The sequence below is a fragment of the Leiobunum rupestre genome, chromosome 9 (genome assembly GCF_980474605.1).
Source record: "Leiobunum rupestre chromosome 9, qqLeiRupe1.1.hap1, whole genome shotgun sequence".
NCBI lineage: Eukaryota > Metazoa > Arthropoda > Arachnida > Opiliones > Sclerosomatidae > Leiobunum > Leiobunum rupestre.
Window position 1 is genome coordinate 16,755,549 of NC_143392.1, and position 19,352 is coordinate 16,774,900.

At 39.6% G+C, this 19,352-nt stretch overlaps 2 protein-coding genes across 2 annotated transcripts; one reads left to right on the forward strand and one right to left on the reverse strand.

Moving 5' to 3' along the window:
• The first annotated feature begins 714 nt into the window (after nt 1–714).
• LOC149926707 (uncharacterized) lies at nt 715–17,379 on the forward strand. The gene is made up of 25 exons (XM_090157735.1): nt 715–727; nt 1,090–1,593; nt 1,670–1,975; nt 2,038–2,207; nt 2,279–2,501; nt 3,038–3,102; nt 3,196–3,513; nt 3,573–3,759; nt 4,812–4,982; nt 7,039–7,111; nt 7,166–7,289; nt 7,359–7,424; nt 8,677–8,726; nt 8,794–8,920; nt 9,177–9,280; nt 10,432–10,534; nt 11,091–11,238; nt 11,687–11,750; nt 12,098–12,164; nt 14,700–14,782; nt 15,938–16,082; nt 16,157–16,243; nt 16,938–17,022; nt 17,093–17,168; nt 17,236–17,379. The coding sequence occupies exons 1-25, from the start codon at nt 715–717 to the stop codon at nt 17,309–17,311; spliced, it is 3,435 nt and encodes a 1,144-aa protein (XP_090013861.1). The 3' UTR covers nt 17,312–17,379.
• LOC149926708 (paired box protein Pax-1-like) lies at nt 17,167–19,068 on the reverse strand. The gene is made up of 4 exons (XM_090158691.1): nt 18,128–19,068; nt 17,853–18,056; nt 17,355–17,789; nt 17,167–17,294 (listed from the first exon to the last, which is right to left on the reverse strand). The coding sequence occupies exons 1-3, from the start codon at nt 18,138–18,140 to the stop codon at nt 17,413–17,415; spliced, it is 594 nt and encodes a 197-aa protein (XP_090014817.1). The 5' UTR covers nt 18,141–19,068; the 3' UTR covers nt 17,167–17,294; nt 17,355–17,412.
• Between the last annotated feature and the right edge of the window lie 284 nt (nt 19,069–19,352).

The window sequence follows — 19,352 nt, forward strand, 5'->3', positions numbered from 1 at the left end:
TTTACGTAAAATAGGTAAAAAAATAGACCAAAACGCCTGTAGAAATGTTATCCACGCCGCACTCCGGTATCCAATGTGAAGTTATCATTTAGGGACAACGGAAAACTGGCGAGTTATTTTAATTATGCTAAAAAGCTTTACTCCGTCTATCGGAACGGATTTTTAATTAAGCTAATGAGATGGAAGAGATAAAACACTTCGCTGTCATAATTATAGTTATGATTTATATCGGTTGCCACGAGAAAAAAAATTCCAATGTTTTGACAACGGAAGCACTATCCCCGTATTTTTACAAAGTAGCCCTACTTAGTTTATTGTGATATTAATGATAATTTCAAACCATGGCGCGGAACGGAACTAATTATTCTTGTATGTCGTACGGCACAAAGTGTTTCACAATAACAGCTACAGTGAAAAAAGACCTGGTACGTTCCGAATAAGGGGTAAATTTAAAACGGCTAGAATGTAAGTCTCAGTTTATAACCCCAATTTTTACAATTACATATTGGGGGTAAGGTCCCGAGACCAAATGTCCGGAGGCGTTTCGAGGTGATTATGTCGCATCACCATAGCAACCACGTACCAAATTGGCCCACCCACTCACACCTTTTACAAGCGGAGCCACGAGAGAGTGGAACAGATTTGTGTATCCGTTAATATAGCGAATTCATCGGTCATTTCATTACTGGTTGGACCCGAGAGCGGTAACCTCGAATGGACTCTTCAAGTAAGTTCCGGAGCTCCACTCTTAATTCTAAAATGAATTAAACGTGATCTTTCCAACAGGTTTTCGTCAATTTATTTTTTATTTGCTAACGTTGCTTGTATTTTACGTTCTTTACTTATTATGCAATGTAAAAATATTGAATAAATAAAGATATGCTTCCTGTGGTCTGGATCTGATTAATTTAGGTGTGAGTGTGTGTGCGAATCTCTCTATTCCCTTCCTCATTTTCTCCCTTTTACTCTTCGGACTAAAATCGGATAAGAAAACTTCGATTTAAAGGTAGGGTAAAGCGTTCATTTGTAACTTTCCTTTCTTAAAGCACAAATATGTTTTAGTTTAATATAAGTTTTGATATTAATAAGCACCGATTGTTTTGTTTTGCAAACACAAAGACGAAACCACGACTCTGATATCGGAAACGACGCGATATCGCCGGCCCAAAAAGACAACTACGATCAAAACTACCACGATTAAGACTACAACCCCAACAACTACCACTACGCTAAAACCCACAACCCCACCCACTACAACCACCACCCTTTCAACGACCCCCATTAAAACCACGACTCTCACAACCCAGTCGAGTACCGTTGACCTAACGACGATCTTGAAAGAGACTACCTTCGAAACGACAACAATCATAATCTCAACCATCAATGATACGGCGGACACCAATGCCTCGCTTTCTCAAACAACTACGACCATCCCCACAACCCCCAGCACTACAATAGCCACTACTCCCTCTACAACCCCTAGTACAACCGTTCCTACCACGACCACAACTACCACTATTCCCACAACAAAATTAACAACCCCATCTACGCCGAGACCAACTTTTAAGCCCATCATACCCGGAAGCTTCAATGGTACGCTCGCAGTTAAAAAGGGAGACAACGCTGTAGTCGCTGTCGAAATATCAAGTTAAACGCGATAATTTTCTAGATACGAGCTACAAGACCACATCGGACATCCATATCGGAGACCTGGTTCATAACGGTACCCAGGTAGACGACTGTTGCTCAGCCTTAACCAGCAATGGTCCTCTGGGTTTCGGAGACGCCGCGGACCTCAACAACCGGAAAAGGAAAAAGAACGGGAAAGCTTGTCTGCAGTTCCCGGACGTCGATCGCCAAAAATACATCTGCCTTCGGGAGCCGGCGCAGTGCGAGAATGGACTTTCCATGAGTATTTGGATCAAGATATCTTTCGAGAATGACGATACTAATAGACGTTACATTATCAGTTCTGGTGAGCTGCGCTTTTACTCTGAGTCAAATTGTATTTTTAAATTAAACCGACTAAATTTCAAGGAGGAGATCTGGAAGGTACAGCGGGGGCCGCTCTATTTCACGAAGGTTTCTACCTACACGCTCTGGTATCAACAGGAGAAGATACCTGGCATTTGGTGGTACCTAATACAGCCCCTAATAACGCGTGGACCAATATAGGATTGAGGTGGCATAGTAAACAGGGGTTGCACGTAAGAATTTGACTATGTGGTGCGAGTATTATCTTCGGCCAGGTCGATAAATTTCCACTAAATCCAAATAGATGTTTATCAACGGGCAACCGGTTGGCTACGTTCGATTTCCGGAAGCAAAACATCCCAACGGAATAGTTATAGTTCCGGAAACGGAATCACAACTGATGGTGGGGTGTCGAAGAATAGGAAACGGTAGTTTCGGCGACTTCGTTTCCGGAGATTTTGACGAGTTCGCAATGTGGAGCCGATTTTTACCCGACCAGGAGATCAGATTCTTCATGGGATCCTACGGTAAGACGTAATCAAATATTTGTATTGAAAGGTCAGCGCAACTCTATCGTCAGTTTTAGACCGGGGAAAATCTAACTACGCTTTTTTGCGCCCTCTATACCCCCAAACTACATATATGAAATTATATAAAACAAATTATTATAGTCTTCACCATTATTTGTAATAATATCCTAATACTTGAACGTAAATAATCTAATATATTAAAATGTTAAGATACATTCGTTATATATATTTATATACCCCCGTACCGTAAATTTATACGCTCCAAAAAAGATTAAATCGCGTGACGAGACACTGCGATATTCTCAATATACGTAGCGGACTACGCCAATGGCTTATAATTCCGTATACGGTAATGATAAGCCTGTGTGCTGATCTCTCAATAGCCTTTACGGGTATAGTATTAAAACCACTTCTAAACCCATTTACGAAACACTTTCAGATAAAAGTGGAGGTAAAATTAAGTTTGTCATCGAATTTGGTAGAATGTTATAGGTAGCTAGGAGTAACTCAATACTATATACCATAAAATCTAGCTTGCGACCCAGAGACAAACGCCTTACGATGCGAAACTAACACCGAAGATTTACTGGAGTCCGTGGTAGGTTGCATATTCTATTTGAATGCGGACATAAACCTAATTTTATGATAATGGTAAAGATCAAGCTTGGAAAACTGTTTTTCGTTTCTTTAGAAAAACGTCAATTTTAACGATTTGAGCTTGTACAATCAGTCCATCGGTCTTCTGACCAACGTCTCCAGGTCGATCGCTGGGAAAAAACTTCGAGGGGGCTATGGTCCAGGTGGAGCGAACGGTGTATCGCGGGGGCCAAACGGATTAGGGGGACCAGAGGGCATTGACAATGTCGACCCCAATGAAGAAGACGAGAATCAAAGGCTGGTTAGTGACCTCAAAAATATGGCCAACATTGTCAATACTGTCATACGCAAAACGACCGACACCATCGGACTTCGGACCAACATCAGTTTACAAAATTTGAACACATTCTATGTAAGGGCTCATTTTTCAGCTTATAACCCTTTCCGTTTCTAATTCTTTAACTCGTTTAGAGTATTCAAGACGTAGTGAGCAACATCTTCGACCCAAAAACGAAATACAAATGGAATAAAATACAAAAGACGGAGGGTGGTTCCGTAAAACTGGTTCAAGTTCTCAATCGTTGGTCACTCCAAAAAGTTCAACAGACAACATTTCAAAACAAAACCATTACCACCACAAAAATATCGTCCCACGTTGGTAAGAAAAAAATACTAATTTTTGAACTATGGAACTATAGCCATTTCAGTTAACATAGAGCCACGTAGCGGCCATCGCGAGAAGCTCATAAACTGCTGGATTTATCGTCTGCTAAGCATATGATAAATCACCAAGCGAACGTTTGCTTAGCAGACGAAAATCCAAAAGTTTATGAGCTTCTAGCGTTGGCCACTACGTGGCTCTATGTTAACTGAATAGGCTAATTAATAGCTTTGCTTAAAGGGTAACGGTCAAGCTTCAACCCGTTAGATAGCCCCATAGCCCATTAAAAACTAAAATTTATGGCGAAAACCGCATCAAAAATATTAAGTGGTTAATTTTTGATAAAATAAAGAAATTTCGGGAAATTGAAAAGCGCGCGTCCGCTGCGACACCTGGTGAGAAATCGGTGAGACAGACAAACAACGTAAAAGCGCGTTCCAGTTATACAAGACCTAAGCCTAAATTGCGCGATTTTTAAAGATAGGATAGTTCGCAAATCGATCCCTAAGGGGCTGCTGGCGCTGGCGATACACCTTAAGATGGCGGAGAATATTCAAACCCAAATACTTCGCGTTATTTTGCGTTTCAACTTTTTAGGCCAAAAACTATTTTTTCAAGACAAAATAAGATACGTGTAGATATATTGAACGTCTTGTTGATCTTTTGATACGCAAATAAGGCGATATTTGGAAAAGCTTGGCCGTTCCCCTTTCAGAGACGTTACACGCTTTTCCGAGGAGAAACAAAATTGATATCCTCGACGCTTAACGGGTAAAAAATTATCTGGCGGATATATCAGACGTAATACGAGCTTAAATAAAACATCTTCAAGGAAATCGGCATTAAGTAATATTTCCGAGAACCAGGACCTGCAAGTTACTGTTTATATAGTGCTTGCTGAAATAATGGAAACTTTTCACTTGTGTTTTTGCTAAGCCTTAATATGTCAAAAAAAGCAACCTGGTTTGGGAAGAGCGTATAAAAATTATAGAAAGACGCTAGATGGTACAGCCCTCCGTTATTAATGAAATGAAATAATTGTCGAACAGCAACGCAAGCCATCAAAAGCACCGTGGGACGTTTGAAACGAGAGTTCGATCCCTACATATACTTCCCAGAATACGACAAAAACCCGAAGCTGAGGAAACTGCAAACGAAATGGAACGGTGTTCAGGATTACATCAGAGTGCCCAGTAAAGTTTTCGGAGAGAGAGACAAAGGTTTTAATCATCAATGTTTCCTTTTTTTACCATGATTAATTATTAATATCAAAAGTGACATAATTACCAAAAGTGTGACAATCCCTGTACTTTGGTATGCTAAAGGCTTAATGAATGCTCGACTCGAGATCGACCACATAAAAGACTATTTATTGTCGCCTTTCTGGATCTTTTTTGGTCTATGGTATTATATCGTAGGTAGATGGCGATAGCGTCTCCACAGAACGACGAAATATCAAAAAATACACTAACCTTGACCAGTGCTACTTAAATCCTCCGTTCCTCACTACGAGGCTGTATAAGAAATAGGTCCGATTGACACACTTTTGGTAATTATGTCACTTTTGTTAATATTAAATATTTTAAACTTCATTTAAAACTCTCAGGAGTTTTCGGACCGTACGCGCGGTTGATGAAGGACTACAGTCCGAAAGCTCTCGAGAGTTTTAAATAAATTTTGTGAACCATGAAGTTCTTTTATATTTTGTTTTTAAATATTAAAGGTTTTAATATATTTAATATTTATAATTATTTCAACTCGGGAACAACACCGAGAAAGCGAAAGTTGCTAGGCCAGGGTTATTCAACTTTAGGAGGTTAAATTTCGGAAGCGTTCTGATGGCGCCCACAAATTTGGCTTTATCCGAATCCCCCTCTTTTATCGTTAATGCACGGGAGCCCCATCTACATAACCTATTTATTACTGTTGTTTAAGAAAGACATTCATTTTTATTTTCCTAGTTATAAAAAGTAAATAAATTGTATTAAATTATTTTCATCGATCTCGCCATTATTTCCTTATTTTTTCACGAGCAATAGATGGCCCCTTTAAGTTGGCAACCCAACCTAAAATCCCCCCCTTCACTGAGGTGGGGGAAGAAAGTTTGATTTATTCTGGCTCTTTTGTAAGACACGAGTTTCTATTACTGGTATAATGTCGTACACTAACCTCTTAAAAATTTAATAATCCTGGTTAGTGCTAGCTAGGAGCAACAAACACAGCACCCCACACAAGGAGAACGCAACCCTTCAAAAGTCGTGGATTTTCTTGTGTACAGTTTTCATTGGTTAGACGGTTTAGCGCCTGCTGCCGTCGGAAGGGGAAAATCCTGAAATTATCTCTTTCCCCCCGCCCGTAAAACGGTCAGTGTAAAGGTTCGTCCAATGAAATTTGTACACAACACTGCGTTAGCGTGTTTAAAGGCTATTTGCGTTCTCTTTACGATTTGTTGCTCCTAGGTGCTAGCACGTGTCGACGCAAATAGGGCTAATACGATATTTTTGCGTCGATTCTCTCCTTCGTGGCGTTTTTGCCCGAATAAAAACCAGCTTTAAAGGCCGACTACATAAATCTTCGGTTTAGTCTGTCTTTCACTGGAAGTAGGCTGACTGCATGGCACACGTGTATTGCAGTAAGCCTACTTCCGGTGAAAGACAGAGTAAACCGAAGATTTATGTAGTCGACCTTTAATACAATTTATTTTTGCGTCGGCACTCGCCGTCTTAGTATTTTTGCCCAAATAAAAACCAGCTCTTAAAGGGAGTAGAAACTAAATCGATAATAGGGAACTAACAAACAGTAGCTTTGGCTGTGGCCGCCATGTTTGGTAGATTTTGTTTTCAATAGGAAAAAGCATGGGTGACGTCGCGTGACGTAGAGCCATAGAGATAGAAAAGAAATAGAGGGTAGATTACCGCGTTAAGGCACCCCTGTTTTTGACCGGGAAAATTCATCCCCCCCCCCACGCATGTATGGGCAGAATTTGCAACGCCATCCTTCCTTTGTTTACATCAAATGACAGTTGGTTTTCAAAAAGGCATAATGTATTTCATTTTACCGCGCGTCGATGGCGCCACGTAATCTGCCCATCTCATGGCTTCCTACATTGGCGAAAAGGGGGTCGGCACTCGCGGTCAACTTCGCCAGATTCAATAGTGCCTCTATTTCTTTTCTATCTTTATGCGTAGAGCTCTTAGCTCCCTATAAGCCTTGTTGTTAACTTAATTATCGCCAATAACTTTTAACATCTGTTTAACACGCGGTTAACGTTTACAGCGACGGAAGTACAACTCATATCATCCCTCTACAACACACTTCACACCTTTGCACCGCTTCAAAACGTCATTACGTAAGTCCCAAATTAAAATTGAAAAAACCATAAAGACTGTTCTGAATTTCATAGCGGCGTGGATTCCAGCCTGGTCTTCCTGGACAGCAGAGTTATCGTTTTTGACGTGAGCCCCGATTACAGTTTTCTAGTCCTCAAAGAAGACCCAGTTCTCTATTACTTGGAACATACGCAAAAAGTGATTTCATTCTATTTTCTAACGTTTAGCGGGAAATGCGTGACTAATTGTACCGTTTCGTCGTTCCAGAGACCAATTACGATTCCCAAAAGGAGACGACTTTTGGCTGAAGACGTGCTAATTTACACGGCAAACGTAAGAATGCTTCGAATGTAATAAATATGGTTTCTACCATATGTAACATAATCACAAGTATGAAAAGCATTGTCTGTAATGAAACTTTTTTCACGGGATATGAAGTAAATTACGTCACTTCCAGCCCCGTGACGAAAAACGCGTCATCAGATTTACGCGTGTGGGTCGGGTCAGATCGGGTCGCGTAAATCTTATTTGGTTTTCTTTCGGGTCGGACCGGGTAAAATCTATTTTGGTTATTTTCGGGTCGGATCGGGTAAAAATTTTTTTTTGGGTTGGATAAAATGTAATTTGTCTAGTAAAATTTATTTTAAATTTTTTCGGGTAGTGAAGTGTATTTTGGTTTTCTTCGGGTCGGGTAAAATGTATTTAGGTTTTCTTCGGGTCGGGTAAAATGTATTTAGGTTTTCTTCGGGTCGGGTAAAATGTATTTAGGTTTTCTTCGGGTCGGGTAAAATGTATTTAGGTTTTCTTCGGGTCGGGTAAAATGTATTTAGGTTTTCTTCGGGTCGGGTAAAATGTATTTAGGTTTTCTTCGGGTCGGGTAAAATGTATTTAGGTTTTCTTCGGGTCGGGTAAAATGTATTTAGGTTTTCTTCGGGTCGGGTAAAATGTATTTAGGTTTTCTTCGGGTCGGGTAAAATGTATTTAGGTTTTCTTCGGGTCGGGTAAAATGTATTTAGGTTTTCTTCGGGTCGGGCCGGGTAAAATTTATTTGGTTTTTTTTTCGTGTCGGGTCGGGCCAGGTAAATTCTGTTTATTTTTTTCTGGTCCGGTCGAGCTGGTCAAATTTATTTTATTATTCTTTTCACAATCTATAGTTTAGCTCGTACCTCGGGATCACGTCATTTCGTTTCCATGGTAACCTTTTCAATTGACGGATTTTGAAATGACGTTTTAGCGCGCGACACTACAGGTAAATGTCTTGGGCACACAGCCTTCTTTGCGTGCTTTTTTGACCATAACATGTAGAGGTATTTTCACGCGCAAAATGAATTTTAAAAGTCGTCAATAGCGCCAGTATTATAAGAATGTTGTCATTTTTTACTTATTGTATGTTCCACGTGAAACAAGGTCTCATTGTCATATTTTCTATGAAAATGTTATACAGACATACTTATGATAAATTATGTTACATATGTTTCTACGAATAGTATACGTAGATCGTCCTGATTGATCTACCAAAGAAAAATTCAATACAATGAAAATTTATTTTCGTTCTTGTTAATTTCTAAAACTTTTTGTTCCATAGATTATACAAAGGTACTGCGTTTGGTGGGATGATAATTTGTACTTGGAAGAGTGGGTATCATTTTGGGATTCATTTAAAAATTAACGGAGGCCTGTAAATATATATCCTCATTTAAAGGCAAGATTTTCGCGGAGGCTGGAACACGGAGGGCTGTTCAATGGAGAACACCACCGATGAACACTCGACCTGCGTTTGCAACCAGTTAGGAACGTTCACTATATTGGCTAAATTGCAAACCCCAGCGGTACTAAAAACCAAAAGTTTATCATTATATTTCATAAACGTGTGTCAGTATTATGGGAACTATTACTAGAATGACCAGCTATTTTTGGTGCACTTTACACCAAATCGTTAGCCCTTTGCGAGGAGCCCTGCCGAGGCTCAATAATTTGTTCTTAGGTTGCGTCTTTTTCAATAATTATTTCATCTATCTGACACACTTATAATAATTATAGGCTTTTGTAAGTAACGATTAGGTACACGTTTAACCATGATTGCAGACTATAGCCCCTGAAAACGACTGGATCAAGATAGTCCGATGGGCGCTGTATTTGTTATCCTCCATGTTACTACTAGTGTACATGACAACGATAATCGTCAAAGAGTATACATCCTACCATAAGTATATAATACATTTCTTACGAGAGAAGTATCCAGTTAGGATGTTAAATTGAAACATGTGCTCGAGGCAATTTTCCATGGCAGAGATTTTCGCGCATCACGGCTTTAAATGTACGTTAGTAAATTACTTCATCTGCAGTTGCTCTAATATATCAAAAATACACTTCGTAGCAATTCATTTGTTTCACTAGGTGGTTTCTGTTTGCCTGTTCTAGGACTAAAAGTGTACTTTTTTTACCCTAAAACGTTTTATTCGCCTGTTCCGGAGTATTAGGGCTACTCTGTTTACTCCTACTAAAAAGGAGGTGCAAAGGAGTAATTTTGTGGTCTGCTAGCCAGAATTTATCTGCTAAATAGGCCACAGGCAGCCATTTTGGAAAAACGTTTTTATTCCGACTCTAACTATTATCCACCACAGAATCGGAGTGAAATGACGTCATAGCCTAACTCTTCTTACCCTACTCCGAAATTCCGGAACAAGCGAAAAGAAACCACCTTATGCAAGTTTTAGAAAATCAATAAATGATGTATTTCGCTGCGCTAATATGTTTCAAACGAATAACGTTAAAACCATAGATAAAATAACTTCGTATATAGATAGGAAACTTCATGTTGTAGAAGTGACGCCAGAATTTTGGCCGACATCTGGTGGCGGCACCCGAATAATATTATTTGCTGAAGTCCGTACTAGAACCTTGGTGTAACGCAATCCCAATTGCAAAGGCTTATAAGCGAGCTATATGTATTAAAAGTACTTTTTCTTAAACTGAGAGCAAATTTAAAAAATAGCACTAAAGAAATAGCATTCAGTAAAGATTTCAAGTTTTTTTTAAACGCTATTTCTGGTAAATTTTAAGACATTTACCTTGCAAAATACGTTTATCCCCAAAACTCCGACCTCGAATTTCTCAATACGTTCTACGCTCTTGAGAACACAGCCAACTGGCGCAGTCACTAGATGTCAGGGCAATCTCGTGAGAGTCAGTTTGCCCTATTGAAGTTTCCTATCTATATAAGTTATTTTATCTATGGTTGGAACTATAGGTAGACGGTTACTTCTCTCTAAGCTAAGTGTTATACACTTCTGGCAAAAGCATTTCTAACAAACTCTAATATTATAAAAATACATTTCAGAACACTTCACGAGCAATTTCACGCCATCCGTTTTAATACCTCAATATCGATGCTGGGCGGATTGATATGCGTTTTCGCCAGTGATTTTGTCAAAGACGACCCGGTAAGACCATAAGTCTATCATTACGTTCCATAAGTGTGTCAGTTAGGTCGAATTAGCTACTTATAATGACGCAGAATTGATAAGAGCCTCGATCCTAAAAATTCGCGACTCCTACGTCTCAAAGCAGAGCAAATTTTTCTAGGGCTCTATATTGTATTAGGTCTTATCAAGAGACATAGAATTCCTGTGTGTAAATTGAAATTTTAAGACTAAGTGTCTTTTACCCGATGCAAAACACCATGATTAAAGCCTTCCAAATTGGAACCATGCTCGGTGGCATTCTCACTCTTCTCATGAAAATACGTGGGAGAGATTACGTCACCTCCTGTGAGAAGGATCGTCAAAATTTTGGGAAGTAAGACTTCTCACTATCAAGGGAAGAATTCTTCGAATTTTGACGCGCCCCTTGTCAAAGCTAATAGTTGCTCTTCCGTATATATATTATTTCCACCCAAAAATGCACACTTATGCGACGGATAATTATACGCTTATAGTAATACGCCAACCAGAGATAGTTCAAAGCGTGTTGGCTAAATTCAAAATTTCGTTTACTTAGTACGGATGCCGTGTCCTGTCTGGATTCATTCAGTACTTTTACCTGGCCATCGGATGTTTCCTGTGCGTGGATGCCCACGCCTTGTTCGGGGCCATTGTGTCCGGGGTGGTCGGCGGACGACTGTTTTGTTACTTGCCCTTGGCATGGGGTACTTTAACCATACCCGTCTTAAATCAGGGAGAAAGAGTAAGGAGTCGTATAGACGGTTTAAAAAAAAAAAAACCAGCTCGGCAGTCCTCTTCCCAAAGGAAGGTTTTGTTTGAAAGGGGGGGGGGGGATGTGACGTAGACCCGACGCTAGTTTTCGACGGTTACAACATTTGAATGTTTTTTTTTATTCGTCTATTGTAAAACAATTGTAACTCGATCACGTGATCCCAGCGGTAAACCGGGGACAGACAGAAAAGGGTAAACACCGGATTTTTTTTTCTCTCGCTTGAAGCAGCGTGATGACGTCAATAACAGAACGTCAGCTGTAGAACCAGTGTAACCCCCCTTTAGTGTCATCCCCCTTATATCTAAAATTGTCTAACATTACGACTCCTTACATTTCCTCCGTGAATGTAAACTCTAAACTTATTGAATTTCTTCCAACAGGATTTCCCCTAATTATTCTCGGGGCGGTCATTGGAATGTATCCGGAATACGGCTTAGATAAAAGGTAGATTTCCAATAGGCGCTTCATATCTTCATGGAAATTGCGAAGAAGTAATATTTTCGAGAGCCAGGACCTGCAAGTATCTGTTTATATAGTGCTAGTTGAAATAATGGTAACTAATCACCTGTAAACAGAACTTCGTGTTTTTGCTAAGCCTTAATACGTCCAAAAAAGCTACCCGGTTAAAAGGAAACACTTGTTGCATACCGTACAAGTGAAAAGTTTCCAACCACTATATAAACAGCAGGTCCTGGCTCTCGAAAATATTACTTGTTGGCAATTTCCTTGAAGATGTTTTATTGAAGTGTCTATTGTGACACACAAAAGTAACTAACTATCCCCCTTGATAGATGTTTCGTTGGACCTACTAAAGAAATGAGACTAGCATTCGTAGTTCCCATCATGACTTTTGGAATTGTAAGATATTACTTCGTGATATATCTCTTTGCGATAGAAGTATCAATTTGCCTATTCTGCTAATTTACATTTTATATCTGCGGGCGGAATGGTAATTCTGAGCTGTGATTTGCCGGGAAAATAGTTCCCATTGATACTTCTCTCGTAATAGACATATTATCACGGTCTGCTAACACCTCACACGAGGAGATGGTTACGCATTGCAACCCGGCCACCTGAATTAATGGCTTTAAAAGTCGCTTGATGACTTAGGCCTAACGTGGTGCCTTGGGTATTAGCAAAAGTAAATAGGGGGAGAAAGTCTGGCAATTGGGTCCAACCGAAAGACGTCTTATTTGAAGGGTAAAATTTTTGGGCTTCGGGAATGACTTCCCCCTCGCCTCTTTACATTGACACAAAGGTATCGGTTGTACTCCGCCACGATGAAAAATAGTTCTCTATAAAATACGTGAATATTAAACTTTTGCTTTCGATAATTTGGTTAATTTAGTTCCTAAATAAAGTAGATATATGATAGAAACTAAAATGTGACATTTTAAAAATAATAACACGACTTTTGAAAAGAAATAAACCGTAACTAGAATAACGCTCACTTAAATCGTGGAGAGCGTGGCGCCATCTAAGAGCAGAGATCGGGACTAATTGGTAAATAAACGATGTTAAGGCCTAACAATTTGCAAGTTTAACTGAAATAATAGCTATAGCTACGAGCTTTTTTTGTTTATTTTACAATTGATATAGTAATTATTAATTAAAATCAACCGTTATCGAAGGAAATAATGGTCAGCATTTGACAGAGAGACTATTTGAAATCGCGAGGCGGTGACATGGTTGCCAGGGAATAAAATTAAAAATTTTCATCTTGAGCACGGACCGGAATACCACAAATGCACTACTTCGCGCGTAATGCGCTATCCTTATTGGTTAGAAATATCACGTGATCACTAGCTCTTTAAAATGGATGTCAAGCATGGTGGAAAGTAAAATCTGAAGGCAGTGATAGACTTTCTCCCTCTATTTACTTTTGGTATTAGCCTAGCTGATTACTGTCCAAAAAACGCGACATTGTTCCAAGGAATTTTAGATTGGCTAGAGGCTTCTTGTAAAAGCTCGAGTATACCAATGAAATTTGTCTTTAACGTGTAAAAGGGAATGAAGTATTGAATTTGTTTTAACGGGCCACCATGAAAAAACAAGAGGTCGTCGTAGTTTTTGGTTCGTAAAGCGGCGTGATGACGTCAAAGCTTCGGATTCTTCTGCTGACGCTCTCTTATTGACGTCATCACGTGGCTGCACGTACTAAAAAAGAGCAGGTGTTTATTTCATTCTCCAACTTCGTGACTGGTCAAATTTCTTTTACAGCACGACTCACAAGGAGACGACCCGAGGTGTAAGTTTGTAACGCACCGATTTTCTTCAAACTCGGGGGTTTGGTAGACCTTCATGTTACTTGAAAAATCCTAAAGGGAAATGTCTCCAAGGGCAACCGTTTTGCCATGGCAACCAAAAATGGTTTTGACAACACAAAATGGAAATTTTCCCATTGAAAATAACATGGGAATCTGACCAATTTTAAGGGTACCCCCCTGTAAAAAAATTTAAATTTTTGAAAATGCTAAAAATAGAAAATATAAATAAAAAAATAATGAAATATAAATAAATATTGGTCAGATTCCCACGTTATTTTCAATGGGAAAATTTCCATTTTGTGTTGTCAAAACCATTTTTGGTTGCCATGGCCAAACGGTTGCTACCAATCCCTTGAGTTTGAACAAAATCGGTGTGTTACACCTCGGGTCGTCTCCTTGTGAGTATAGGCTCTTCCTCTGTGGGGTGTTTGTGGGAAATAGTTGATTTTATAAAATGTCTTTACGCTTGCCCAACTTGTTGAAATGTTGCCCTGGAATAGTTCAGCCAATACCTAAGAATGAGTTCATAAACTCTTTAGTGGGAGAGAAAACGGATCCACAGCTGAAGCGGGGAGGAAACATTTCAACAAGATGGCCAAGGTTATTTTATAAAAAGAACTATTGAGGACCGGAGGTGTTTATTGGCGATTTTGTTTAAAGTCGGGCGTAATCTAGACCTATATGAGATATGAAATTTCCCAAAAGGAGACGTTGCACTACCCATTCGATTTGCCATGACAACCGAAAATGTTTTTAACCACCTAAAACAAAAATAAGATTTTTTCCTTATTTTACCCAAATATTGTTACAATTTTACCCCAAAAATGTTCCAATTTGCCCAAACTTGATGAAATTTACATAAATGTGGCCCAAATTACCCATTTCGTGATTTTAAATATAAAAAAAATTTCATAGCTAAATAGGACCCTGTGAAACCGAGAATATCCCATGCTTTTTCAAATGGAGATTTTTTTGTTTTAAGTGTTCAAAAACATTTTCGGTTGCCATGGGAAATTTCATACCTCGTATAGGTCTACATTACGCCCGAATTTGAACTAAATCGGCAATAAACACATCGGGTACTCTCCTTGTTAGTCCTAATTATCTTATTTCATTACTCCATTAGGTCGCTTTTGCATTGTCCATCTTGACTTTGTTCAATACTAAAGTGCCCGTTATCAAACGCAAACTCATAGCCTTGGAATTAGCGTACAAGTAACACCAGAAGTGTATAGTACATACTCTTACGGGGGAAGTATCTAGCTCCCTATTCCATCTATATTAAAAACTGGTAACATCCTTTTTGTACTATTCAACCGTTCAATCGATAGGAAACACCTTGGTCTCGCGATTTTACTGTTAGTTAATTATTACGTTAATGTACAAAATTAAGTCAAGAATGTATTTATTTATATTTAGGAAGAATGATTATGTTGCGACAATCGCCGGGCACGTTGAACGCCTTTCCCCCGTCACCGGCGTTTGATTTCCATCGCGTTAGGTGACGTAAATTTTAAGCAGCCAATGAAATACCGGGACTATTCGTTTTATTTTAAGCGGAGGAGCGTACTGGGGTGACCAACGGGTGGATTGAGAGAAAGGCTAAAAACCGTCTCGACATAGACATTCTCCCTAGGTATAAATAAATACATTCTTGATTAAGTGAATAAATAGTTGTTTAAAATTTAGCTGTAATATGCAAGATATACGTAAGAAATCAGGGGAATTGCGTGTACTCAACATCTTATTTGTAACTAATTATTATCCTTTAATTATTTATCGCGCATGCGCTGAGAAAATATAAAATTAACATTTACCGACGCATTATAATAACGAGTCTTAACGACCGTTTTTAGATCTATCGACACGTGCACGATCGCCAATAGAGTGCTTACAGTAGGCGCTAGCATAAATTAAATATTTCTTGTTCAACTTGTTAAAAAGTTCCACGCGCTCCTTGATATTTTAGCGTAAAAGTCTCGCGCATTTTCATTATTTTAGGGAGCTCGCGCGAAATCGCTCGAGCCATTTTATACTAAAATATCAAGGCGCACGTGGAACCTTTTAACAAGTTCAATAAGACATTAATAGAGTTTATTCTAGCGTCTATTCGAAACTCCCGACGTCACCAAGGTAATTTGGATATTGATAAAAAACGGTAACTGTCATGGCGGCCACTATTAACACTACAGCTGTGACGTTTTCAAAACCGTATCAGACGAAAGCACTCTATAACAGTCCGTCAAAAGGATGTTAGACGGAAAACGTGTAGTTAGATACTTCCTACCAAAATGTGTTTATTATTAACCTCTGGTGACACTTATTTCGAACCAAAAATGATATTACAATCTAGTAAAATTTTAGATCATGTACCAAAGCGCTATGTTTCGTATGTTTCTATTTCATCTTAACCTGGATTTTCGGCCTGGTAGGGCTCGTCGACTTCGAATACCCGTACGACACCATGAAACATTTCTACCCCATTTACAGCATCATGAATTCGGCGTCGGTAAGCCTCGGCCGTAACAACGCGCATAATTTAAAAACTATTTACTCACGTGCGAATGCGCGATCTTTTTCCAGGGTGTTTTTTACGTTTTCCCCTTCGTCATCTGCTCCAAACACTTTAAGAATTCCCTCTTCAGTTCTGGGAAACCCGATTTGAACCCGGTAAGTGAATATCCAACGTTATTAATAATGAAAAGTACCTTAACCAGCGTTGCCAGATACTGAAAATCAAATTGTAATATATTCCGAAAATTGGAGGTAAATTTAAATAAATAAATAATTTTTTTTAATAATCATCCAATAGGCGCTTCAATAAAACATCTTCAAGGAAATCGTCAAGAAGTAATATTTCTGAGAGTCAGGTACTGCGAGTCTCTGTTTATGTAGTGCTTGTTAAAATAATGCTTTTCACCTGTAAATAGAACGTCGTATTTTTGCTAAGCCTTAATACCTGGTTAAAAGTTTCCATTAATTCTACAAGCAACACTATACAGTAACTTGGCTCTCGGAAATATTAGTTCTTGGCAATTTCCTTGAAGATGTTTTATTGAAGCGTCTATTAAGTGAAAAAATCACGACTAAAGCAATAAAAACTAATATTTAAAGTTACAGTTTTAACCAGTTTTACGCTCAGACCGAATTACCGAAAATAGCGCACTAAATAGTATACGGTTGAAATTATCGGAGAGCTAAAAAATTAATCCCAAACTATCGACGTGTACAATAATTATCGTACGTCTGGCAACGCTGTCACCTACACTTCGCAAAAACCGCGTACACAATGACGGGCGTCGCTCAGAATGTCTCTGGCGCCACCCTACGGAATGTTTTTCTTTAATTTATGGGGGTCTTCTAGGACAACAAAGTGGATCATTGCGACGAATACGAAAAGAAAATAAACAATTCGGTTGTTAATGAACCGACAGAATCGAAGGAAATACGTAAGATAGATTGTGAAACGAGTTACGTCGCTTTGTTTGCCGTGTTTGTTGGCTAATGGGTGTTTTCTAGAATCTAGCGTGTCGAATAGCATCACTGATAAAACGACTGATTTTGAAATTGAAAATCCATACTTTATACACCTAAGGTAAACTACGTTAATAAAATGTTTTTATAAATTTTCAATTTCAGTCACCGTCTCGTAAATTTCACAGCATGACGTGGAGTTTGCCCTCGTTGAGCGAATTAGTCGATAAGCAAGGAAGCGGAGAAACTATGGATTCCAATTGAAAACAAATCAGATGTTTACTTTAAATATATATATAAATCTTACATTGCATTGAATAAAACTTTTAAAACCGTGAAATTTTGGCTTCGAGCGACAATTATCACTATTGGTTGCGGGTGATATCCCGAGATCTATCGTCGTAAATACCCAAAATGTCTCTAATGAGAAAGGTTTTCTTGGGTTTCAGCTCGGGTACCACCTCTTCCACAATCTCCAATTCATCGACGTCCAAAGTAGCAGAGTCTTCGTTGGGCGCCGTGTCCGGGTGACCATTCGCGTTGTTCCGAAAGCGACTGCGTCCCAATGTCCTCCTCAAAATACGGTTGATGCTGGACACGCTGGGCAGACAATCTCGCCCGCAAACGCCTTCGTTCAGCAATCGTTCTCGAATCTCCCAGGCGAAGATGGAACAGTTGTCTTCCTTGTACTGCCTAATCTTGCTTATCACTAACGGAGTCGAAACACGCGGTTTACTTCCACCTGGGACATTCGCGAGTAATTAAGTATCGTTAGGTAAATAAAGATATACGTCACAATTGTTACCAATGGCTCCGGGTAAGATGGAACCCGTTTCCGAAAAACGGGCCAATATTTTGCTAACGCAACCGTGGGAGACCAATAGCTGCCTCGAGATATCGCAGGGTCGGTACCCGTAGAAAGCCAGCTCCAAGATTCGCAGTCGAACGTGGAAAGGCAAGGGCTTACCATTGGCGAATGCCCCTCCTAACTGATTGACGCCACCCTGACCTTTTATTAATTTCGTATTATTAAGGGTCGAAAGGGTCAAATAATCGAAAGAAAAGTGGTCAACAACCAACCTCTCGGAGTCATCCCAGCGCTTCAGAATGTAGAGAATACCGCGACGAAACCGTGGTCCATGATCACGTAGTGACCTTTCGACAAGTGGACCGATGATTCTCGCCACCGTGCCTATTTATACGGGGGCTACCCCCGCAGTACCCTTCCCCCGGGTCATAAAGAAAAAGAAAAGACAAAAGCCGGACGAAGTCGTATCGAAACCTTCTTGACCATGGGAAAGTTCACAGGTGGCACTTGTCGCTCGGCCATGATTTCCTGAGACCCCTAATTTTTAAGGGGATTCGTTGGCCCCCTCCGCCTTGCCTCTCCGTATTAGCGCGGCTAAACATCGTCGGAGAAAACGCGAGAGGTCTTTTTTATGGATAGCCGCACTCGATTACAGCTTGTTTTACAGGAACGGCGAGATATTTTTTCTCTCGCTTCATCAGGGAAGACACGTTTTCTCATCCTCACACCGCGAAACTCTCACTTCGAAGCTTTCCCTTTTTAAGCTAGAAATCGGGAGAGGGATAAAACAGATTAAAAGCGCACCGGAGATTGCTATTTCTAGGGATTTTCGGCCGCCCTAACACGCCGCCCAAAAAAAAAAACGCGTCGAAGTGTGAAAAGAAACAGTAGGTACATTTTCCAAAAATAAATATGTTATAACACGTAGAATTTCATTATTGCGTTTAATACGGCCATAAAAATGAAAATCTCTTATATAGTTATCAGGATGCGTAGATGGAATACTACTCTTAATAATGTCTGTTTTTGGGAAGAGTTCTTAACAAATCACTAGTCAAACAACACCGATGACCGTTCGCGACCGTAATGGGCAATTGGTTAACCCCTCCGTCCCATTTCGCGATTCGTTTCGATGAGGCTATAAAACTGTCATTGTAAATTACGCGGGAGGCGAAGGAAACTTAGAAACGGACTAACAGTTAACGCTAACAATTATTGCTCTATTGAGAAACGCCCTTGTTTTGGTCTAAAATGACTCAAGTTTCGAAGTTATCTAATGATAGCGTCAATAAAACTGAAACGCGTGAACGCTAGCTGATAAAATCAAGGACGGTTATTACGCAATATTTTAAACGCGCGTATAGATGGGCCGTCGGCGTTGAAACAAAACTTTTCCAAAAAAGAGGCTTGGCTTTGACGTCGAAAATGAAATAAAATTCGTTGGTCCTATTCTGTTATCTCGCTCTATGCAAGATTGCGAAATATTTCCGCGTTTTC